The sequence below is a fragment of the Pteropus vampyrus genome, unplaced genomic scaffold (assembly GCF_000151845.1).
Source record: "Pteropus vampyrus isolate Shadow unplaced genomic scaffold, Pvam_2.0 Scaffold12, whole genome shotgun sequence".
NCBI classification, from domain to species: domain Eukaryota; kingdom Metazoa; phylum Chordata; class Mammalia; order Chiroptera; family Pteropodidae; genus Pteropus; species Pteropus vampyrus.
The window spans coordinates 14,622,184-14,648,283 of NW_011888793.1; the positions used below are offsets into that span (position 1 = coordinate 14,622,184).

The following is a 26,100-nucleotide window of genomic DNA, read 5'->3' on the forward strand; positions in this document are numbered from 1 at the left end:
TTTTTTCCTGTTCCTTCATTTGGGATATGTTTCTTTATTTTCTAATTTTGGCTGTCTCTCTGTGTTTGTTTCTATATATTAGGTAGATCTGTTATGTCTCCCAGTCTTAGCTGGGCGGCCTAATGTAGCAGGTGTCCTATGTGGCCCAGTGGTACAGTCTCCATGATCACCTATGCCAGGTGCTCCAGGAGTGACCTTTTTGTGGTTGTGAGTGCCCTCCTATTATAGTTGAGCTTTGATTGTTATTGTCATGTAAGTGAGTGGGATTGACTTTCAGGCTGACTGGCCATATGAACTGCTGTGTAGGGGCTAACCCCATGGAGAGGAATTTGCCCCAGCAGGCTTGTGTGCCTGTTGAGACCGCCCGTTAAATACAGTGTTTGAAGGGGTGAATCAGGTACTGTTCTACTGAAGTCTGATGCCAGCCTCTGGGTGTGTTGGTTCTAGAGCCCCTTGGGAGGGTCTCCCATGCAGGCCAAGGTCAGCCACTACCTAATGGGAGCTACCTGTAGGTGCCACAAAGCTATGTAAGGTTGGTTGCTGCTTGTGCTGGACCTGTAGGCACTTGGGAGAGGCTACATGGTGAACAAAGGCTGGCTGCAACAGCACTGGGCCTAAGGCAGCTCAGCAAAATGCTCATGGCACCCCAAAGTGTGAAGCTGCCTGCTGGCTGCTCGTATGGCTCAGCAGCTGAAAGATCCTCAGGCAATATGTGAATTAAATAAGGCACCAGGCAATAGGCACTAGGAAGACACCAGGATAAGGCAAGCTGTGTTCCCCAGGTTAGTGCAGATTCAGATTTGGTGCCAGTGCTGAGCCTGTGGCCACCTGCAAAAGTCTCAGCTCATACCAAGGCCAGCTACTGCCCACCTCGGACCCATAGACCATTGAGATTTGCCCAAGAAATGTCACAGCTTGGCCTGGGGCTGATTGTCTGCTATTGAAAATGTCTCCCGAGGTGCATGAGCCTGCTGACTGCCACTGAGGAGCCTCCTGTTGAGAGCACCAACAATTTGTGAGTTGGGTGGGACGAGATCTCAGGGAGTCACAGGGTGGGTGGAGCAGAGCTCACCAGGCCAATGCAGATTCAGATTTGGTGGTGTAGAGGGAGGGCCCAACCCAGGAGGGCCCAACCCAGGCAAGATGGCGCTTGCCTGTAGGCTGTACAAGAGTTGTGTTCAACAAACGGATAAAGGTAGCTATCCCTCCAGCCCTTGCCCTGAAGCCACACAACTCAGTCTTTTCTTGTATGTCTCTGGCACTTCCCAAGCTGCTGTCCCTCCACTGGAGCCAGGGGTGAGTGCATGTGAGTGAGTGTGTGAGGGCCCTTTAAGGGGATGTCTGGGTTTCCTTATGGTCAGAATCCCCTCTGATTTTCACAGCCAGTTTTTGTGGGGCCTTTTCTTCCCTGTACTAGAACCCTGGTGTGGGCTGGGGACCCTTGCTCCTCTGGGGGGTACCTCCACAGCCGGGATATGCCTCCCGAAGCTCAACTTCCGTTTGTGGGTGTGGGGCCAGGTCGTTTCACCTCCCTGTCCCCCCGACCGGTCTCGGTATGGCGTCTTCTTTATATTCTTAATTAAAGTTCTGTTTAGCTGGTTCTCAGATGGTTCAGCTGGTTCTCAGGTGGTTCGGTCTTCAGATGATCCTCCAGGTCAATTATTCTATAATTTAGTTGTGATTTTCATGTGGTCATGGAAGGAGGCAAGCAGGGCATTTACCTACTTTGCCGTCTTGACCGGAACCCCCAACCATTTATTAAAGAATGTACATTGAGAATGATTTTGAGTTCTAATTACCTCATACAGAGTGTTTCTGGCTTCTTTTCATTAAGGCACAAGCAGGATATGCTTACATTGATAACTTTTGGGATGTGTTCTGGGTCTGTTTTCTGATTTTTCCTTCCTTCGATGGTTGTCAAAAATAGGTGCCTGTCTCTAGGTGTCATTACATTCCATCTTGATAATCTGCTACTTGTCAAGGCTGCACAATAGTCCTTTGTATCCATGTTCCAGGAGCCCAGGGAACTGCTGAGTGGATCAGGCAACTTGTGAGAAATCTGATTGAACTTGGACTCCATCACACTATTTCAATAAATCAAGCCAGTGTAAATCAAAGCTTTGCTCTGCTAGTGGTCTCTCAACTTTCAATACATTTTGATTTAAAGGACTTTGGTCTGTGATCATCTCATATTTTATGAGATTATATCCTGTGAGTACAGGGTAAAATGAAGGAAAACAATCAGAGGAGAAAGTTATGAGAAAGAAAAGCAAGGGAGATAGGAACAACCTATAGATAGTATCATGTTGTTATTTGTAAAGGCAGGTGAAACACCATAATTAGTGCTCTGTGTAATAGTTACTCGAGTGATCTTTTGGACTGTGTCTCCCAGGGTTGTTTGATGGAGGTAGTCATAAAAAATTTTATGCCACAAATAATTCTGTAAGTAAAATGCTTCTACTGGTCTCTGTCTATGCAAATATATATATGATGCAAGTATCAGAATATATATATTTGTAAACAGACAAAGAAAAGCTGATACAAATTGGTCTTTCTTCAGCATGATATTAAATAATAAGAATATTTTTAAGGATTTTTTCCTTATTATCAAGAAACATATACTTATTGCACAATATTATAGAAAAGATAATAAAATCACCCATAACTGACTCTACTAAAGAGAACTATTCTTAATATCTTATTGTATTTCCTTCCAGTACATATATATATATAAAATATATATTCATATACTTTATAACCTAGTTATAATTGTGCTGTATATAGTTTTACATCTTACTTTTTTCTTTTAACATCATAAAATTTTTATATATTATAGGTTAAGCTTTGGTTCAACTGCCATAAATCATTTAGTCTATTACCTATATTAGAAAATTTTGGTTGAGTTCATTTTATTTTTCTATTTAAGATAATTTTGTGATGACTATCTTTTAACTTTTATCTTTTAACACACATTTGATTATTCCTTCAGCATAATTTCCTAAAAGTAGAGTTGTTGGGGCAAAGGGTATAAACATCTTTAGGGCTCGTGATATACACTGACAAATTGCTTTCTAGACAGGTTTTTGATTTATCCAATTTTCTGTTCCATCACATGCATATAGGAGTGCCTGGCAAGATAGATTTTTTAAACAAACATACTGGCATGTAGATATCAATGCACATGTGGCTCTCTCTTCAGAAAAGTCACCTTGGCAAGCTGTACTATTTCAAAGCAGTTGCTTTTATGTGTGCCATTACTTCAGAGATACACATGATCTTGGACACAGAATAGCATTATTCAGTTGACCAATGACTCTATTCAATTTGAGTTCTGAGTAATTTTTTGCTATTTATAAAAATTGCATCATCTGTTCTCAAAGAATAAAGATTTGCCACCTTTGGAGATATTCAGAAGTATGAATAACCAGCCAGCTTTGAGGCAGTATCTTGCCTTTGCTACTTGCTTTTCCTTCTTCAAGGACACTGTCCCTGCTGACTGCTGCTGTGACTATCAAAGAAATGCCATAGAAAGGCCAGCAGTGTGGAAGAGGAGGGGGATGGTGTGGTGTGTGCCATCTATAGCCTCTTCCCCCAGCAATTCCTCAGTAACTGTGGTCACTTGGCTAATTGGATGCACAGAATAAATTTTGACCTACAAATGGGAGATTAGCATAGGACTCATAAGGTAATTTAATTAAAAGAAACAATTTGATTTGTCTATGAAATATGTAAAATGGATTTTACTTGGTGGAGGGAGAGAGAGAGAGAGAGAGCGAGAGAGAGAGCGCGCTAGAGAGAGAGAGAGAGAGAGAGAGAGAGCGCTACAGGGGGCAGAGAGAAAGCGAGAAAGCAATGATGCAAAATGTTAATAATTAGGAAAATCTATGTGAAGCGTATATTGGTTATAGTATTCTTGCTAATTTTCCATAGGTTTAAAAAGTTTGAAACTGAAAAGCTGAGAAAAATAAACATCTGTTGGTTAGGAAAAATAATTTTCTTTCTACTCTTACAGGTTTTTGGCTGAGACACTCCTGTAATAAAAAGACAGATTAACAGGAGAAAAACAAATTTTCTTATGTACATACTAGGGAGCCCCACAAAGATATGAGACCAAAAAAAGTGACCAGAACAGGAAGCTTATGTACCTTTTAGACAAAGAAACAATAAATTTGTGTAGAATTGACAAGGCAGAGGCATTTTGTTAGGGGTAGTAAGTGGTGAAGAATTAACAAGATTTGTTTATACAGCGTTCTCAGCCCTAAATTCCCTGTCTCTGGTGAAAAAAATGTCTTCTTTCCTCCTGGACAGGGAGGATATCTTTCACACGAGAGATTTAGTTCCTGCTTTCAGAGGGACGAAGGAAGGGCAGGGTATCCTTCTTACATCAGCTGTTTCTCAAGTAATTTCAATTCAAAATAATCTGTATGCCAGTGTGGCATATTTTAAGGTGACATATTCTGAACCTTTACACATACAAACCAACACCACCAAAATGCCCTGAAGAATGATCAAGGAATGATCGAGAATGACTGAGTCCAGCCATTAACCAGACATGGATCAGCACATGTATGCTTTTCCTGTGGTCATGAATGGCCTCCTTTGGGATTCCTCCTCTGGGAGTGGAACTTCTGAACTTGAACTATTTCTTACAGAAGAATACCCAGTGGTAGTCCCTCAAAATACATATTATGGACAAAACTTATTACCCTAATGTAGACATTTTGGGAAGAATTGGTTTAGAAATTTTGAAAGACAAGTTGCTCCTAGTATTAGAGATCAGCAGAGCTCTGCTCCCCATTCTGATGCATCAGAAAGTGATGGAAGGACGTGGAAGTAGTGGAAGATGAAGGAAGCCAAGATTGTGGAAGCACTTATGGCGTGGATCAGCTACACAATTAATAATATTTAAATTGGTCTGATTATAAAATATATATCTTTTCAGCCAGTATGTATTTCTTTTGTTTCGCTTAATATCTTTAAAATATTACAGAATAAAATTACACATATCTTCAAGGAAATGACAGGAAAAGAGAACATATCCTATTATCATTAAACTTTTAATTTTCCTTTTTTTGTATGTAAACTTTTGCAGGAATGATCATATTAGGAGATATTCATTTGGACCAAAACCTAAGAGTGGCTACATCAGCAGTCTCTGCATCAGGTTAATTTTGAGCTGACAGAAAAATATTTTCCAATATGGTAAAGAAGCAATTCTCAAACTTTAATGTGCATATAAATCACCCAGTGATCTTGCTAAAAATGCAGATTTTTAATTCAGTAAGTCTGGGGAGGAGCTTAAAATTCAGCATTTCTCAGGAATTTTCAGGTGATGCTGATGTTGCTGGTCCATGGACCATATTTCAAATAGCAAGCAGAGGACAGAATGAGTCTTGGAGTCAAGCAAGGTCTTAACTCTCTTTCTTTAATTGTAAAAGAGAAAATGCATACATGATGAAATTCTTATGAAGCTGAAATAAAATAAGCATTCTAAAAGTACTTTTAAAATTTTGCTTTCTCTAGTATTGATTTTTTTTTTTTTTTTTACTAATATCATATTCCTATACGAATCCTTTGCAGACAATTTAAAAACAAACAAGTGATGAGAGGCCAGTTGCAGTAAATTATATTGTATTACTGTGAATTCAAGGCTCTTGACACTAATATGGAAACCACAAACAAAATTTATTCCTAATGGACATTGCTATTGCACCTATCAAGAATTCTAAAGGGTTGATACTTTGTTGAAGAGCTACGAATGTTAATTTTTTTTTGAAAAAAAGTTTCTTTTGAAAGTTTTGGATACTCATTTTACATCATCCTTTTTTCCCTACCCAAACCTCAGCCAAAAAAAGCAATGGATATTTAGAATTGGATTTGGAGAAAATGATCAAAGAGTGAAGCCATAATCTAAAAATTGTAATTATATTATTTTCAAATATAATTTTTAGGCACTGCATGAGAGAATTCTAGTTTTCAAAGAACAAGGGTAACGCAATTAAACGGCTACTGAATATCAACAGGACTTTTAGAAAATAGCCGAGTAAACAAACAAGCAGTGCTAAAATTCGATCCAATTAAAAAAACGTACAGAACATAAAAATCCTTTTGGAAAACAAAATTTTAACACTGAAGTTAATATTCAAAGCTGACAAGCTTAATTTCCTAGAGATATTATGAGAATTTTTTTTTTTTTTAAATAATTGGAAATTCCTAGACAATGGTGAGAAGTGATAACAGCATTGGTGGTCAGATGGGAGGCTTAGCTATTTACCTTAGACTCCCACATTTGGCTAGATTCAAGTGTTTATAGAAAGAAATTATTTTCCAGTACTTGCAAGAACAAAACTGACATGTACTGTTGGTGTGAGGTTAGAAACAAAAAGGAGTTTCTTAAACTCTATGGTTTTTAACTGACTACAGTTGTATTAATGACTAACCTGAGGGAAATTGGTGGCAATGATAGTGTTCTCTGGGTGGAGTTGGATAGAAAAGATTATGCAAATTGTCCCCAGGAAAACCAAGGTCCTATTTTTTTTTTAAAGATTTTAAATTATTTATATCTTGCATAATTATGACTATGCAAATCTAGCATACATTTAAGGTTAAATTATAAATCTATTCTTTTATAGTCTCATTGTATAAAGTATAAAGAGTCATTTGGCGCTAAGTATTTTATTGCCTCTTTCCCTTTTCATGTTATTATCAATGTACTCTGAGATCCTACCCATTTTCCCCACTACTTTTAAAAATTATGTTTTCCTGTCTATTTTACTCTGTATCTGACTTCCTTCTCCTCACCCTATCTTCAAAATGCCTTGTTGGTGTCAGCTGAAGTCTTCAGTGAGGGCTATTGACTCACTACCTTGTCAAATAGTACATTGTGTTGAGTCATTTAAGGGGAAAGAATATAGGATCCAGAGGAAAGAATTGAGATTTTGATGAGATAACTAATAGCATCGGCCATACCACATGTGACTATTTCTATAAGGATCGAGAAAGTCTATTATCAGTTTTATAATTTTTAAAATTTGCATTTATATTGTCTGTATCTGTGTGTGATATGAGAATAATTCTTAATAACTGCACATGAATATGCACATATACTACAAGCATATTTGGGTCGTCCTGGTATACCTTAGTCAATTTCAAAAGAACAAGGCAGGTGAAAGAGGTAGCTGTTTAAATAAGATGAATTTGAACAAGAGTTAAGAGAACATTTATTGCTGCCAGTCAAGATTAATGAATTATAGACTATCTTTCCTAAAGATGAGCCAAGGGGAGTGCCACCTCATTCCTTTGGCAATAGGCCTTAGTTACCAAGCTGTCACTGTCAGGCTGGCAGGATGCCATTGCCCCTTTCTCTGAAACGTCTTGTGGTAATGCTTGCTCCCCAGTGTTTAGCTTTGCTGCACAGTTTGCAGTCGCTTCATTTTTGTTTTTTGCCTTCGAGCAGTTCTCAGTTTTTTAGTTTTTAAGAAACTATCCTCTAATTGGTATAGAAAATCTTCAATTCGTCCAACCTGGAAGAAATAAACAGATATAAGATTTGTTGTTGTTTTCCTGTGTTTTGTGTACTTAGGAAAATAGTGAGGTATTTAAAATTAAATGGCACATATAGGTCCATGTTTAAACAGAACTGGCAGAGATGGAAACGACTTAACATAAAAGCCTCCTTCTGTTTCCATTTCAGGGTTCCCTGGTTTAAAAACATGAAGCAGGCATGAGGGGATTTGATTTACTTCTCAGTCGTACCTGCTGGGTATCTTTAATGATCAGTAAAACCAAGGATTTGAAAAAGAAATGAATGGTGAAAAAATAATCATTATCAAAAAGAATGAAAACAAACCAATTCACTTCCCTCAAGCCAGAGATTCTAGCATTTGTATGCTCCTGGCCTCTTGGGAGAAAAATGAATATTCCTCATTGTCTTAGCAAGTAACATTTCTCTTTTAAATCAAAAGGAAATTTCAAAAGAGTACGTTTTCTTTAAAAAAAAAAATGTCACACCTAAGGAATAAGATAAAATAATGACATACAAATCAATAACTCTTAAAAATAAAGTATTAGTCTTCTCCAAAGAAAACTTCTAATTATTCAATGATGGTTGAATGTATTACACAATTTGTCAGAAAGAACTGTGGAATAAAACAGTTTACATATGTGCTGAGTTGGGCTCTCATGAAAGTCTGTAGACATAATAACTCATACTTAACCCTGATTCCCAGGATCTTTTTATTGTACTAGCCTAAAGTCATTCATTGAAGAGCCCATTGTCATAAAGTTAGCTCAAAGCTAGAGCACTACTAACTACTTAAGGTGCTTGCATATATCATCTACTTAAGGTAAAAGCACTTACAACTTCGGTTTTCCAATTTTGAATTTTACTTTTAAATCACTTGATTTATCATTCACTTTAATATCCAAAGATAATTCAGATTGTCATGAGAGAATAATAAATAGTAATACTCATCTGTATGTTATGCTTAGGTCTTATATCACCCCAGGTGATGTAAGCTGTTCATTGGTTTCCTTAAGAAAATAAGATAACTTATCTATATGAAAACAATTCTTTTTGAAAATTTAAAATTACTTCAGGTGAAGTTCTCCAAAAGCACATTGTTATTTATGATGTCTGATCATTGCAGCAATCATCAAAATAATTTGACAGAATATTTTTGGATCTTGTCATGAAGTCAATGCATTATTCTAGGCATTCCATATATTTATACTATCCAACTTACACCAAAATCATAAGTAAAAATTAACATATTGCAAAATCAAAACAAACATAATGAATGGCACTTTACTGTTGCTTCCGTAGTTCAGTTGATGATTCACTCACGTCATCTGCACTGAAAATGTATCATTTAAATCAAAACTCTTTACAATTAGAATGTTTGCAATTAACCCAAATACAATTTAAAATTACAATCCTACTGCATCCAAAATGCTTCCTTCAATGATACAAAAAATTAATTATTTTAAAATACCCATTAGGTGGCTGCTGTCTTTTTTTTTTTTAAATTATGTTTATTAAGAGCAGTGTTGACTAAGTGGGTTGCCTTTTATTACAAACATTACAGACAAAGAAGAAACACAGGACGTATCATTGGACTAGAGAGCACTGCTGAATTAAGCTGGGAGGCCTTGAGTACAAACCACTTGCATGTCTCACCTGGCCTTTGTTCACCTCCCACCTGGTCTGTCTATATGCTGACCTTTCAATTCATTTTCCTAATGATACTGGACCAATCTTTTAAAAATGTAATCCTGTTCATATTTCTTCCTTGCTTAAAATACTTAATTCCCAAGCCCTCAACATGGCTTACACAGCTCTGGGTGATCTGGTTCATTTGCGTCTCTAATTTTGTCTCCTATCACTCCATCTGCCTCAGCCGTGTGATACGTCTCTTAGTTTTCTAAGTACAGCTGTGTGGTGTTCTCTGCACCCCTGCTCTTCCTACTGCTATGCCTTCTGATGGAATACTCCCATTGGAACCTTTGTACATCCTATGGATTTCAGGTTCCACATTAGTGCTTCAGGCAAGTTTTCCTTGATAGCCCAGACCAGATTGGTCCTCTCAGTAACATATTCCCATAGCAGCCCATTCATCTCTTTGTATATTGTGTTTTTGTAATTGTTTGTAATGATTTATATAATATCTGTCTTCCCATCTGGACTTTAAGATTCATAAGGCAGGAATTATGGCCATGCTGCCCACTATTCCCAGCACCTAGGATATAGTAGACCCTCATTACTTGTCCTCTCTGTTAATAGAGCTGAAGACATTCAGAAACCAATGTGTTTGTCTGTACTCAAAGTGATGCCTGGTATGGAGCATATCAGAAGGCTTTCTTTTCTCTTATAAATTAAATAACCACTACTACTTCCACACACCATCTTTCTATTAATGTTGTTTAGCTTTGAGGCTCTTGAGGCAAGGTAATAGCAAGGTGTGGTCTCCATAGTTGAAACAGCCAAAGGTAGAAAGGGTACTGGATAAGGAGTCAGTATGATGAGTTCTGCTCTTGGCCTGGTTTATTACCCTGATCTGTGACCCCAGAGAAATCAGTTGGCCTTTCCGAGCTTCATTGTTCACCAGCCTTTGTTGAGGAAAGGGTTGGCCAGGATAATTTCCAAGGATACACCAAGCCCCCAAATTCCAAGACTTATACTCACATCAGATCAGTTAGTCCAGTCTTAAGATGATCCCTCATATTTTTCAAATCAGAGGTTATTCTCTTAGAGTATACTATTAGATGAATGACCCAATATGCAGTAAAGTAAGTCAATTTTAGCTTCCGTACTTACTGAAGTGTAGGAGAGCTGCAACATGTTTTTAGTAAAGCTGGTTCTTTATTTTCTTTTTTTAAGTCAAGGAAAGAAAAATGCTGGTTGAAGAGAAAATAGATTCATATAACTAAGATGAACAGATTGCAAATGATAGAAATTTCTATAAAGCCCTTAGGGAAATAAAGCAAAAAGAAATACGTAAGCATGTAAGGAAGGAAATGAGTCAGTTTTTGGAGCAGAGGCCTTATTAGACTTTCTTTTTGGTGCAAAATCTCCTTGCTTAACTATATCAGATAGTCTACTTGGTCATTCTGGGTCTAATTTTTCCATTTGCAAAATGGGCAGATACCATTTTCTTGTGTATCTATCTATATGCCAATGCTGACTTGGCATTACAGGGATATGGACAGTTGACCAAAAAAGAATTTTGCAGAGAATTTTGGGATGTCAGATGATGGAGGAGAACTGAGGGTTTCAATAGGAGTTAGATTCTCACCTATCATATGGCTGTCAGTCATATTCCACATCAAAGAGTAAGGAAATTGTTATCATCTAGTTTCTTAGGATCTTTCAATTCTTATAGACAAAAGTCTGTCAGTCATGATTTACTGTAGATTCAAAAAGTTCAGAACAAAGATGATTATGAAACTCTAAAAGAGAAGATAGCCTGAGAATACAGGAGATCTCAAAATTGCAATTCCAATAGTACAAAAGCAAATAATGTCAATTAGGAAGAAATGTGGAGGTAATTAAATAGACCGATATATATGACAGGAAAAGTTCTAGTCAGCCTAGATTTCGAAGGAAGTACATTCATTTTTTTCATGCAAAAATTTATTGAACATCTACTATGTATTTGGCACTGGACTAGGGTGATAAGCAAAAATATCAAAATGTTTGTTTATAAAGTTAATGATAAGTTATTACAATAAAGCATAACTGTTTATATAAGAATGATGTACACAAAGTTCTGTTAGCAACAATGTCAGAATGGTGACTTCTATCTGAAAGGCTGTGGAAGTGCACTGGAGGTAATAGGAGTTGGGTCTTTGCCAGGGCAAGAAACACACTCCAGACAGAGGAAATGACATCCATAAAAGCAAGGTTGTGAGACAATCCGGACTATTTGATAGGGATGAGTTACTTATAGCATAGATGTAAGTATGAGAGCACTGGGAGTAGAGGCATATACAGCAGTAAATATAGATTGGGGTCAGCTTGTAAAAATTTGAAAAATATTTAGCTATGCAGTTAGAAAGATAAATCTGGTGTTATCGTGTGGAGTAGAGTACAGTAAAGGAGACTAGAAGCAGGTGGATCAATTAGGGGGCCAGTGCAATAGGATATGAAAAATATGTTGAGGGCCTGAATCAAGGATTTAAGAGATATTTAGGAAGTAAGAGCTATAGACTTGATGAAAAATTCTGTGTTGGGATAGGATGTCAGGCAGAATTAGAATTGATTGTAAAGTTTCTAACGAGATAATGATCATATCTTAACAGGGCAAGGAATACAAATAGATGAACAGTTTTAGGGAAAAAGAATGAGTTTTATTAGTGACATATACAAGAGATGGAAAAAAGGCTGCAATCAGAAATGTGTTAATAAATAAACCTGTAATAATAGCCTAGGCTAGAATAATACAAAACTCCAAAATGAAAAAAACAAAACAAAACACTCTTTTATAGTCGACCATGTGAAAAGAATTTTAGAGGTTAAGAAGTACTAAGAAAAACCAACAAAAAAGATGCTTTTAGTTATTCAGAACAAAAAGGTGGTCATGGCAGAGGTATGGCCTACTTTTGAAGTAACATATCTAAGAATCCCATTTCCAGCTTTTTCTTGGTGAGCGACTTTGTGCAAACTTATTTAACTTCTTGGAACCTAAGTTTCCTCATCTATCAATTTCTTCACTGGGTCCTAGTGAGATTAAGTTAAACAATTTATGTGACGTAGTTACATAAGTTTGAATTGCTATTATTTAGTAGTAGTGTTAATACTTGAATCTGGAAGTGTACGCCCCATAAGTGGGAAAAACATAAATGAAAAAAATATATATATAGAAAAGTGAAATAAAATAAAAAGAGGAACAACTTTATCTAATAGTTGCTGTGTTTTTGGCCTCTCCTCTGTGAGGGCTGCTGCCTCAGTAACTGTGCTAAGTGTAGGTGTTTGACACATATTAAAGTCTTGTGATTAGGTCTCAAAATTCCACTATATAAAAGGCAGAATTAGAAGGGAGCAGAAAAGGGAAGGGAGAGAGGGAATTTCTGGAAGTACATATTAGCTGCAAGTTCAGTATAAATCGATAATATTATCTGGATACCTCCCAGAAAACTGATCTGAGTATAGACTACAATATTTAAAATATGTCTGTCTCAAAGATGACAATGGTTTTCCAAACCCTTCTCTGCTTAGGCCATACCACAGTGGGCTATCATGCTCAATTCTGGATGTGTTCAGGGTCTCAGCTACAAATTGTATGAAAGTAAGGTGAAGGATAATGTTTAATATGGAAGTGTTTAATGTGGAGAAGAGAAAACATAACACAAATGTGTGGTGTCCCTAGGTCGATCAAGGTTGTTATGTGGAAGAGGTGATGGATTTGTTTTGCATTAGCATACACAGTGGAGAGTCCTATCTAGAATTAGAGTATGAGTTTGATATCAATTCTACCAGTCATGTGACTTAACGTCTGAATTTTAATTTTCTCATCATTAGCGTAAATCAAAACTTAATAATAATAAACATAGTCTCCTTTACAGGGTTTTCGTGAGGATTTAATGACTTGATGTTTGTGAAAAGTGCTTCATAAATAGCTAAACCCTCCACAAAGATTACAAGCAGCGTCTGGTGGTTTCATAATAGATTCTCAATAAACCTTTGTTGAATTAATGAATAACTAAATGGTTAGCCAAATGAATGGAAAAGTAGCTATTATATCAATATTACATATAACTGTTTTTTACAACCATATAAAAGTGGAAGGGACTTCAGGGTGAGACGTATGGTGACCTCCATCACTGGAGATTGGAAATCAAACATTAGATGACTTCTTTGGTAGGTATGGAGTATTCGTGAGTCATGTGAGAGCTAAGGGTTGGATTAAATAAACGTTTAAAATCTATTCCAACTTTAAATTACTAATTTTATGATGTTTAATTTGGCCTGCGTTCATTCTACAGAAATATGCCCGGTGGAAGGACATGTTGTTATTTGCCTTGTATTATACGGAGAAGCAGCATGATGGAAATGAGAGGGATCTAACCACTTATGTTGTTGTAATTTTGTATGTGATAAAAGGTACCGAACTGGTTAATATAAACACCCATAGATACTAGGATTCTTGGGCCTCCTTAATACCCCACTTATGAAATGATGATACCTATTAGATATATTGTTCTCCAGATGTATAGAATTTTATCTTGCATCCAAAGGGCCCCTTGATAGATTAGCGTAACATCAGAAGGTAGTTCACCTCACACTTTCTTTTTCATCCTATAACTATATCAGATTATTTACTGGTATGAAAATATTTTTCAGTTAATGATTTTATGATTTTATATTTTTTTCAGCTTATCAAGACTTATGATTTTCTACTGGATTCCAGAATAGACTGTACCAGTTTTACAGATTAAAATAATATTTTTCCCATATCCAAACACTTTATGGTCACTTTTGGTATAGGTATGGTAAAAGGTACTTGCATATTTTCTCCCATGATCTCTTGTAAAATGGGTTTCTATCTTATATACCCAACTTAGTCTTATTTATAGGTGGAAAGTATGTGGATGCCTTGGGGTCAGGTGACCCTCTGTTCTCTTGAGAGCTTTCTTGTGATGGAGGTTTGCTCTTGACTTTCCACAATATTGTGATGCTGACTGTAGCTTCATTTGCACATAGATCTAACCTATTTTCATTTGGTAAGTGAAGGCATGTGAGTCAGGGGTGAATATAACATTACTCCCTTTTATTTATTGTACGCAGGCTGGCCACGACACCAGGGGCATTGTTGAGCAAGCACCTGAATTCCAGGACAATAGAGAGTTAGAAAATTATTGGGCAAACTAAGGAAAGAAATAACAACATAAGAAAGCTGGTGAGAGATGATAATAATTAGGGACAACACAGCAGTCGCCTAATGTGGTAGATGGGAAAGAGAGTCACTGTGAAGATCTGGGTGGCCTTTTTCCTTTTTAAAGTCATTTAAAATCAAACATTACTGTGATGAGTCAAACTGTAGTTCCCCATAATTCATATGTTGAAGTCTTAAGTCCAAATATTTCAGAATAGGGTGTTTACAGAGGTAATCAACTTAAAATGAGGTCATTAGGGTGGGCCCTAATCCAAAATGCTGGTGTCCTTATAAAGAGGGGCAATTTACACCCAGATACACACACAAAGAGAATGCCATGTGAAGATGAAAGCAGAGATCAGGGTGATTCTCCTACAAACCAAGATACAATAAAGATTGTCAGTAAACCACCAGAGGCTATGAGAGAGGTGGGGAGCTGATTCTTTCTCACAGCCCTCAGAAGGATCCAACCCTGATGACACTGATCTCAATTTTCAGTTTCCAGAATTGTGAGACAATAAATTTCTGTTGTTCAAGCCACTCTGTTTGTGGTACTTTGTTACAGCAGGTGTAGCAAACTAATATCACCACTAAGCTGTAAAATAAAAAGGAGCTCAATTATGTTCTAATTCTCCCTTCAAACTTGACTTGGATGCTTTCTAGGATTCAGTTTTCCTGCTGTTTGATGCTTGCTACCTGGTTGGTGCTCCCTGCACATTCTGAGTGTATATACCCTGGGAACTACAGTGGTTTCTTTCCAATAATGGCAGTGAGAGGACGTAGATTTAAAACATGAAAGTATGGGTAGATTACACTGAGAAGTAAGACGCTGAACTTGAATTGGAACTTCCTATTGGCTTTCACCTAGTCTGGATCAAGGAGGGAGGATTAGCTATGTTTGTAGGGGTTTGTTTGCATATGTTCATGCCTCAGAAATTGGATGTTCAAAGAATTTATTTTTTGTTTTTTAGTAAAGCTTTAAAAAATATGTCTTTTAAGAAGAAAAAAATGTAGATCAAATAAGAATTGCATGCTTTGGGAATAAATATCGGGTTTATGTGACTATAGTGGTGGCTACAGAATCAGAATGTGTTTCCAGCGATTAGCAGCGTGGACCGAAATCCTCTCGGCAAAATAGACATTTCCCTCCACTACGGTGGATTTGATAACGTTAGGTTCTTTGCTCTGTTCCAGTTTAGTTTCCAGACCAAATGCTTTTAAATATTTATCATCCAGAATGGTTTGAATTTTAATTCTAATTAGAATTACAATTGTTTTCAAACAGGCTTGAAATTAATTTCTAAAGTAAACTTAGTTTCTGAAATGGAATTGTTTCTGCTATTCATAATATAGCAGTTTTCTTTAGCTTTTGGCTAGCATTCAGACAAACAAGCCTCATATTTCTCCTTTTACATTTAGTGAATTTGGTATGTCATTCAGTGTTTTTGTCATAAAAGTACAACGTAAGATCTGAGGGACCTACCACTGAGATGTTACAAAATGTGCAAAAACATTTCCTGCTAAACTGTATTACCAACTCTTAATTGAAAATTTCCATAATGCTACCACTTTTTATTATGTTTAGTATAGAGTTAAAGAACATTACAGAATCTTGCCGTCACTCTGTCCAGGAAACCATGTATCATGGTTGTTGAAAAATTTATTTTTCAACATTTAGTGACAAATTATTTAAAGGTTTAAATATACATATTTTAACTTTTTATTTTGAGATAATTGTAGGTTTTTGTGCATCGGTAAGAAGCAGTACAAGAAGAACTTTGTACTCTTTATGCAGTTTGCCCAAGGGTAACATTTTGCAAAACTGTACTAGAATACCACAGCTGGGATACTGACATCTATCCACTCAAGATGCACAACAGTTCCATGACCAGGAAGATCTCTCTCCTTGCCCTTCTATGGCTACACCCATTTTCCTCCTGGCCCCACCTCCTGGCAACCACTAATCTGTTGTCCATTTCTCTGTCATTTTAAGAAGGTTATGTAAGTGAAATCATGTAGTATCTAAGCCCGTGCTTCTCTGGAAAATAGACTTGTTCTGGTTGTTGCATATGTCAATAGTTTGTTCCTTAGCAATATTCCATGGTATGGATGTACCACAGTTTAACTGTTAACCCTTTGAAGGACATCTAGATTACTTCCAGTTTTTTGGCTGTATGAATTAAGTTGCTATAAACATTTGTGTATAGGTCTTTGTGTGAACGTAAGACTTTATTTATCTAGAATAAATGCCCAGGAGCCTAGGACTATAAATGCTAGGTCATATGGTAGTTGTATATTTAGTTTTTTGTTTTTTGTTTTTTTTTTTTTTTTTTTTAGAAACTATCATTGTTTTCCACAGTGGCTGTACAATTTTCCATTCCTACCATCAATGTATGAGTGATCTAATTTCTCTGCATCCTCGTCAGCATTTAGTGTTGCCACTATCTTATGCTAGCCATTTTGATAGGTGTATAGTGACTTACCTCATTATGGTTTTAATTTGTATAATTTCTATTACTTTAAATTTGTTAAGGTGCGTTTTATGGCCTATCTTGCTGAATGAGCAATATAACAATAGCAACAATGTATTTGATTATGTATGTTTACATACATATATATATATATGTTTATAAGTAAAATGAATGACAGCAATGATAGACTGGAAAAAAAAATTAAGACTGTTTTGTCATTATAAGGTCTTATGTAGTGATATCGTATAATCAAAGTGGACAGAGATTAATTGTAAATAGATATTGAGAACTTTGGGACAAACACAAAAAAAAAGTAAAAAAAAAAGTGCAACCAGTAATGCTAAGAAACGAGAAAAATAGAACCATAGAATTTTCAGTTAAAATTTCAAAAGGCCAAAAAAGAGTAGAAGACTTTGTTAACGCTTGTTAAGTAGAGCACAGGGTGTTGGAGGTTTATTATTCATAGGTCCTGGAGGACGTACATGGCATGCCCTGAGGGGCCACACAGGAGGTCAAGGCAGAGTATGAGCTGAGAGACAGACAGAACATGGGTGCATGCCTTTATTAGGGTCCATGGGTGTTGTTCAGATTGAGTAATTTCTATTATCCTATATTTATTTCACTGAATCTTTCCTTTGTCCCCTTCATTCTGGTGCTGAGCCCCTCCAGTGAGAGGTGTTTTTTTTTTGGTTATTGTATTTTTCAGTTCTAAAATTTCCTTTTGGTTCTTCTGATAGCTTCTATTTATTTACTGAGACTTCTATTTCTTTGCTAAGATTCTTTTTTTTTTTTAAATTCATTTTAAGGTGTTGGTAAATTGTAATTGCTCATTAAAATATTTGTAGGATGGCTGATTTAAAATCTTTTTCAGGAAATTCTAATATCGCTGACATCTCTGTGTTAGCGTCTATTAATTATCTGTCCTCATTCAGTTTGAGATCTTCCTGATTCTTGATATGATGAGTGATGTTTGATTGAAAACTGGAAAGTCTGGACATTATGTTGTGACACTGGATCTTATTTAGACCTTCTGGTTTAGCTGGATTTTTTTAGCACTACTATTACAAAGATGGGAGAGGCATTGCCTTGTTACTACCAGGTTAGGGATAGAAGTTCAGGCTTCCCACTTAGCCTTCACTGACACTCGGGGAAGGGATTCCTTATTACTTTTGGGTGAGGATGAACATTTAAGCTCTTCCCAAAGTTTTCACAGATAACCCTCCTAGTTGGGAGAATTAGGAGTACCTCATAACTGCTCCTCGAGTGGCTTCCACTGACATCACACTCATAATTTTTGGTGGGTGGTGAAAATTCTGTCTGCTAGGTCTCCTCTGACACCACACCAGCAGGAAAAAGAGGGATGGGGGTGCCTTACCACTCATGTGGAGTTAAAAGTCCAGGCTCCTATTTTGGTCTTCTCTTACACCACCTATTAGTGTGGGAAGGTTGAAAAACCTCGTTATAGGCTAATGAGGGTAGCAGTGTAACTCCTCACTTGGCCTTTACTGGCATGGGTGGGGGTTGGACCACCATTTTTTTTTTCTGTGGTACTTGGTTGGAGTAAGATTATTATGATCTAAGAGTTTTCTGTCTTATTAGGCTGTCCCTTTCCTGTTCTTTGGCTATAGGACAAGAAGGGGCTTTTTTTTTTTTTTTTTTTGTCTGCGTTTCTTAGTATTTCTGGGTTACCATCTTCTTCAGCAATGTGTCAGATGTATGAGGCAAAATAAAATCCAGTGAACTCACCACTATGTCATTCCTTGGGTCCCCATGTCCCAAGGTTGTCTGCCTTTTTCATTTTACATTTCAGAGGCATGTATTTGTTTTATATATAATATCCAGGGCTTTTAGTTGTACTTGATGGGAGGAATAGGAAAAGCAAATCTACTCTATATTCCCAGAAGTGGAAATCTTCTATCACGGCTTTTTAAAAATGATTTTTGAACCGTGTACCTCAGGAAGATGTACTCTCATTCTTGAATTAGTTTTCCCAGTTGCTTCTAAATGTCTTCAACAATATGATGAAGTGAATCATTGTGAAGGTGAAGGGGTTTCTCTCTAATTAAGAGGTCTTGGAAAGTTAAAAGCCTCTCAAATTCCTTTTAATTCAATAAGAGAGGGGCCTAACTATTAGGATCTCTCTTGCATAGGTCCCTATTCATCTTTTCACCAGCATCTTTTCTTATGCTCCTCTCCATAGTCTTTTCTCCAGCAGAAAGTCATTTTAGCAGAGCACACATAAGTTTTACACACACACAGAGTTCTGATGATGGTAAGAGATGTGGGTGTGTTTGTGCTTATGACATTTGTATGTGTTTTAGATTACAATTTTGTCCCCTCTTCTACATGCACCATTGTAAGAAAGTCATAATTAAAATGACAGGGATCTATACCTTTCTTTAGGGCTGTATTTTTGCCCTTCTCCAAAAGATGAAAGGTACAATGAGTACACTATAAATGACTGAATGAGCTACAAGTCAATTGCTCTGAACTCTGTATTAATCCCAATTTCAATACAGAACGGAAGATGTCCTATGGTTCATTTAGCTACCAAGTGGTGTAAGCTGTTATTCTGTTATTCTCCAGAATTATAAAGGATTGCAAAACTTGATGTATAAAATACACATAATAAAGTGTTGGGCTGCCAAGCAAAGAAGACACTTTGGTAATTTAAAGATGGTAGCTTTTAGAATGGACTGAAAACTGACTCTTCAGTTCAAAATACAATTGAGACATATGCTCTCCTCCCTTGCCCCAGAATATTTCACTGAACTTCTGAAAGGTGCATTTTGAAAAGCTTTTACAAAGATAAAAACACTAATAAATTTGAAGTAATATGAGCATTTCCAATTTCTGTGTTATTCACCTCCTTATATTAGCTCATTAGTGGGACAGGCAGGGAGAGATCACCGGAATTGAAAGAGGTTAGCAGGGTGCTGTCCGGCTCCAGCATCCAGGGCTCTGTGCTGTGAAGGTATTGAAATAGTGTTTTCACTGAGACCCTGGTGCATTTCAGAATGCTAATTCAGACAACTCATGAGAAAGTGACCCTCAGAGTGACAGTAGGTATGCTACAGGAATGACTAGATTTAAGCTGTTCTCTTGAAGTTCTAATGTTTCAGGAAGTGGGAAAGTGGTGAGCTATCAAAGCCAACCTAAACGTGATATGTCTATAAATGGGGGAGGGGGTAGGGGAGAGAGGGAGAATGGTGAGGCAAGACAGTAGAAGCAGCATGATCCAGGGGATAGTGTGTGCCAAGGTTTGGATTTGGTCAGGGAGGTGCTGCAAAGTAGTCTGGGTAAGTCCCCAGCTGGGCCAGTAAACTGTGATCTAAAGAAAGACAGAGGATGCCTACAATAGCCTCTGCTGCTTCTGTCCCACTCACCGGCCAAAAGCAAACTCAAGGGTTGTCTTGTTGGTTGTATTACAGAGTCTGAGCTTGGGTCAGGCAATGCTTTTTTTTTTTTTGCCATTGACTTTCAGTAGCCGCATTTGGTTTAAGCTAAGCATCCTAGCTGGTGCTAAGAACAGAGCCTTGAACCCAAATAATCTGATTCAAAACCAAACCCTTTCACTACAAACTTGGGCTTGTTTCCCCTGTTAATTCTACAAAGCTCTTTTTCCTCATCTTTCAAAGGAGAGATAATGACGTCTCCCTCACAATGTTGTGCAATCATTAAAATAACTCACAGTGCTTGGCACATACTAAAAGATCAATAGTAATCACCAAAAATATTTGTCATCGTTACATTAATTATCTGAGCTAAATTTTTCTGTAACTTATTTCAATTGTGATATTCCAAAGCAAGCCTCAGACTACCATAGCTTGATAATTTGTTGGGTAACAAAGTATGTTATTAAGTACAAGAGCACAAAGGCAGTTACCTATGTCTGCTCCTTGCTAAACCCCTAGTTAAAAACAGCAAAACTTCTGGATACATGCTCCCTAGATGAGGGGCATGCTAGGATTCCAGTCCCGCATACAAATGCTTCTGCTGCAGAAATTTCCTGCCAAATCATCAAAGTTTTAGAAGGCGATACTTTCGGCCAACAAAGTATATAAAAGAGGCATTCTTAGTTTTGGAGGAAAGGCTAAGTATAGGTGGGAAGTGGGTGATTAGCAAATGCAGTTGTTGAAAATGTTTAACAAATTAACCACATACTTTTCCCTTTAAGTCAAAGGAGAAAGATGTCATGGTTTAAATAATAATTGAAATGTGCCATTTAGATTTGGAATATCTCACAGTGTCTTGGGGAGATGGGAAGAACCAAGGCTTTTTGCTTTTTTGCCTTTTTGCCTTCCCAGGCTAGACCTGGCTTTGCCATGGGTAGCATTTGAGGATCAGGTCTTCCCCTCATATCCGACTGCCCTAGGACTCAAGCCTCTGACCACAACAGGAGGTCTGCCAGGACTTAGGTGGGGACCCCTCCACTACAGCTGCTGGCCTGGACAACTACTGGCATAGACTCATTTATCCCAGAAACTGCAGTGATTTATTCCATGCACTTGTTCTCTTCATCCCCGTGGACTTTGCCTCTCTCCTAGTCCTCAGACCCCCCCCCGCTTCCCCCATGGTCAGCAATAAGAGCACTTAGGTTGCTTTCCATAATTTGCATTATGCCCTGAACAAAACCGCTTAGCAGTGCTTGAAGCACACACTGTAAAGGAATTTAGGGATATGTTAATGCAGAAGCCCATAACCAGAAGCTGAGAAGATTCATAATCAAATTGAAATAAATCTGCAGAGACTCCTTAAAGAACAAAACACATAGGAAAAGGATGATTGCTAGGAAAACTGCTTTGCAAATGAGTGGTACGGCTGCTGAATCTTTGAAAAGACAGTAGCTCTTTCAGAGAGACACAAATGCATGCCCTAACCACATATTAGTCAGCCCAAATGATTGGCCGATGAATGATAGCGCCGCATGTGCAATCTCTCTCAGAAGAGTTTCAGGAAGGATTCAGGTTTGAATGCTGATGTGGAAAGTAAATAAAATGTTCCAATTTGCTCTTCCCTCTCCCTCTTCAACCAACTGCCCCCTGGCCCATCTCCCGAATTTGTATTCTCCCCTGCTTGCTTCGCCTACATCAATAGCCTTGAACAGAACAGATTTGCTAAGTGACACACGATTCTATCCCATTTTCATCCTAAAAGACCGAATTAGTATATCAATGAATGTCATTTCTGTGTGATGACAAGTATGATTTATAAGTTAAGATTTCAAGGTAAAAAGGAACATAAAAAGCTAAATAATTTTGAATATGTTCATATGAATTGTTTAAAGATATCCACCTATACTCTATTAAACAGTTAGATCCATTGAAGATTATGATGTACTATGTTATAATAGTCAATGAAATTTAAAAGTAGCGTTACTTCTCACGAAAATTCACAGGACCATGATTATATGCTACAGTATTTCTTGCATTACTTTTAAAATACAAAATTTCATTTATCTCATTTAGTCTCAAATCAGCGATCTGGAGGCATATCAGAATAAGACAGTACTTTTTGTTATACCAGATTAAATTCTGATCTTAGTGCACAATTTAGACTTTGTAAATAAAGAGCAAGCAACTTTTCCTCTAAGTTGCAGACAAAGTGTTGCTTAACTGTTTCTCTTAACTGATTTTCTGGTGAGAAGAAATAGGAATGTTCCAATTTAGCAGTTGGTACATTTTTTTAAAAGACTTTATTCTAAAGACTCCTTTTACTATTTATCTTCAGGCCTAGTTTATACAGTTTCAATGGGCCTTAGACTGCAATGCTAAGAAACACAAAATCATAGACTCCAAAGGTGGTAAGGATATGAACACATATTTCTTGGGAGGTTGTGACTTGCCTGAGGTCCCATGAGCGGGAGCTGAATTACAGTCAAAGATTTACAGATTTAGGCTCTGCATTGTTTCTGGTTATAGATAGCAAACTAAGGAACAGAGGGAGAGGATCCTATATAGGTGGATTACAAAGGCAGACTAAATAAAAAATTCCTTAGTGACTTCTTTGGCTCAGATGAAAAGAACTTTATTTTGAGAATTAAAGACCGACAACTTGGGCTAGTTTATGGCCAAATTCCAGTTTGGTTGGAGGTCACAGTAATTCTCCATTTGGCTTAACACCTGAATGCTCATCTATACATAAAATAATGTTCGTCAGTCAGGCTTTTTTAGGCAGCACAATGTATGGGCTTCTAGAGAGAATGAGTTTAGGACGTAGGTCCAGATCAAATCCTGGCTCTACCACTTGCTGGCTGTGTGACTTTAGGCAAACTGCTAAACTTCTCCGTTTAATAAGTTACATCTTTTACCTCGTGAGAATGAGTGGGTTGGTATATGTAAAGTGAAAAGGAGAGTACTGGCACATATTAAGAGCTCAGCAAACATTAACACTTATTCTTTCAGTTTGATAGTCTGGCTTTCAAAAGACCCATTTATTCAGAGCTGAGGGAGGACTAAGAATCTTCCAGTTCAATATCTTTATCTTACAGATGAGAAAACTTAGGCCTAGAGAAAGGAAATGGCTTCTGAGTTAATCGTGGCAGACCAGGTCTCCAAATTATTATTAGTTCAGGGTGCCTTTTTTTTTTTGTTATTGTTGTACTCCTTCTCTTTACATAAGCCTTTGTCCTTCTGAATAGAACTGAATCTGACATCCACTGCCACCACCTGAGGTCCAAGTTCAACCCATCCAACCTGGAGTTCAAGCCATCCAATCTTGGGTTCAAGTCCCACAATTACTCTCCCGTATCATTTCAATAACTTACTAACTAATCTCCTTGATTCTACCCCTGCCTCCTTCAATCTGTTCTCAGTTTGGCAGCTTAGACTGTTTTCTTGTTTGAAAAAGTGTCATGTCTTCTGCTCTCTCACTTCATTTCCTATTACTCTTGTTCATTCTACTCTAGTCAACCCTGCGCTCCTTGCAGTTCCTTGTACATGCCAGGCACACTCCAATTTCTGGGTTTTGCATTTGCTGTTTCCTTTACTTGGCATGATTTTCACCAGATATTTGCATGGTTTGCATTTCTTTCAGATTTTCCTTCAAACTTCACTTCAGTAAATCCTGCCCTGATTATTCTATTGCAGTTGCAATCATTTGGCATGTTCCATTTTCTTTTTTGCCGCCTCCACTCATGGCATTTATTACTTATAACATGTGCCATATTTCTTCAGGTAGTTTATTGTCTACTTTTCTCTAGTAGAAAGCAAACATCAGAGGGCACTGCTTTTAACGAGCTAGAGGAGGTGCCAGGTAACAACCCAGAGGAGGTGCCAGGTGCCATGTTTGATGAATATACAAATGAGCTGTGCGTTAACAGGACATGTGGGGCATTCAAAAGGGTGTGTTTTCTCAGGTATTTTTGTTATAGACTATAACTAAGCAAAGTGTGATAATTTTAAAGACTCCTGCTGTGATTTGGGACTTGATAACACAAGAAAATTTACTTTTTTTTTTTTTTGATATAACTGGCTTAATTTTATATACACACAACTAAACCAACATACATATATCTTTTTTGAGTTAATTACTGGAAAGAAAATAGTACTCTAGAAAGCCAAACCAAAACAAAGCCAATTTCCTAAAACCCTATAAAGAATGTATTTTAGTTCTAGTGAATTAGAAAAAAACACAATTATCTCATACTTTTTCTTTCTGGGTTCTTAGAGAAATCGCAAAGAAAACAAAATAATAGACAGGAGGTCAGCACTCATGAATCAGATTTCATCTTGATAGGCTTTTTATAGACCTATAACAAAGTGGAGCCCTGAAAATTGGGTTAGGTAATGGGGATTCTGACAGTTCCTATAACTACGTGAAACTAGGAGGTGCTGCTATAATTCTGCTGCTTCTGATGAAAATTTCAAGTGTTTTCATTAGGTACAACAGCTGTTTCTATTACAGATAACAGATCTCAGAGGTGGTGATGCTGATATCAACTTCTAGTGGGCTCAGAACACAGTGTAGCTTGTACAATTAGTTTTTTTTTTAAATTATTTTTTTTTTTCTGCACACACAAATTAACTCTGTAGCAATAAAAGGAAATTACTTACTTGCTATCGGAATTGTCTGAAAGTGATAGGATCATCCTTTCTGAGTTACATTAAACAAATTAAAAGCCCTTGGGAAAAATTTGGCACCCTGTTCCTTCCCATTCACATCTTCCTAAAGACCTCTCAGGGGCTTCCATTTAGAAAGTTAGGATCATTACCAGTGCTTTTAATTTGGAAAGACTGGCTGCTCACCAGTGAGTCTTTCTAGACACCCAATGGTTGGGTAGAGTGGCTCTGTAGAGTTCCAATCACAGTGGCCTTGACTTGACTATCCCTTTGACTCCTACAAGCTTGCAAGTAAGTTTTCCAGGGCAGACACAGTAAGTTTTCACAGCTCTGCTGCGGAAGCTTGTCTTAAAGACAGACACTATCATTTCATTCTCTCACTGAATGCACATCTCTTCCATGGGGAAGTGAAATCTATTCCTCCAACCCTGTGAATCTGGGCTTCCCTGTCACTGGTTTGACCAACAGGTGTGGTGGAAGTTGCTCTGCCAGTTCTGGGTCTCACCTTTAAGAGAATCCATGATTTCCACTTTCTTTCTCTTGAAATGCTTCCTCTCGGAACCCAGCCTAAGTCACATTATGCACCCCAGTCAACTCTCTCAGCTGACTAGTGTCAACTGTCAGCCATGTGAGTGAGCCATCCTGGAGTCAAGTCCATTTTACTTTCAAATTACTACAGCCCCAGGCACAGAAGCCATCTGATTGAATGGCATGGGGGACACTAAACAAGAACCACCTGGCTGAGACTGGTCAATCCATAGAACTGTGAGAGACAATATTGAATTGTTGTTCTCAACCACTATATATTAGGGTTGGTTTGTAACACAGCAATAAAAAACCGAGATGGAGGTGAAATGGGAAGACACAGGCTAAGTGCTCCTATGAATGTGGGCATCAAAAAACTAGCTTAGAGTGAGGTGGTATTGCTGGTTACTTACAAGATGTAGACAGATATAGATAAATGTCTGTCTTCAACCTTTCGGCTGGCCATTGAAATTTCATAATTGGACTACTGTTCTATTCTCACTTAGATTTATAAATAGACATTACCATACAAATGATATTTGTATACTGTAAAAACACAAATGTTATTACAATACTGTACAAATGCAAATATTTCTGGGAAGAGAACTGCTCTAAACCAAGGTACAGCAAACTTTTTCTGTATAAAGACAGATAGTAAATATTTTAAGCTTC

General features: G+C 37.4%; 1 protein-coding gene across 3 annotated transcripts in view; it reads right to left on the minus strand.

Moving 5' to 3' along the window:
• The window catches only part of SPATA16 (spermatogenesis associated 16), a 216,199-nt gene that overhangs the window by 6,988 nt on the left and 183,111 nt on the right, over window positions 1–26,100 (minus strand). The window contains exons 11-12 of one of the 3 annotated variants that reach the window (XM_023524814.1): window positions 10,316–10,395; window positions 6,543–7,523 (exon numbers count right to left, since the gene is read on the minus strand). The exons of 1 other annotated variant lie outside the window; for it this stretch is intronic. In XM_023524814.1, coding sequence (XP_023380582.1) covers window positions 7,490–7,523; window positions 10,316–10,395 — 114 coding nt within the window. In that variant the 3' untranslated portion in view covers window positions 6,543–7,489. Of the gene's footprint in view, window positions 1–6,542; window positions 7,524–10,315; window positions 10,396–26,100 lie in introns of those variants that run through there. One more of the 3 variants, XM_011380532.1, reaches the window with a different exon arrangement.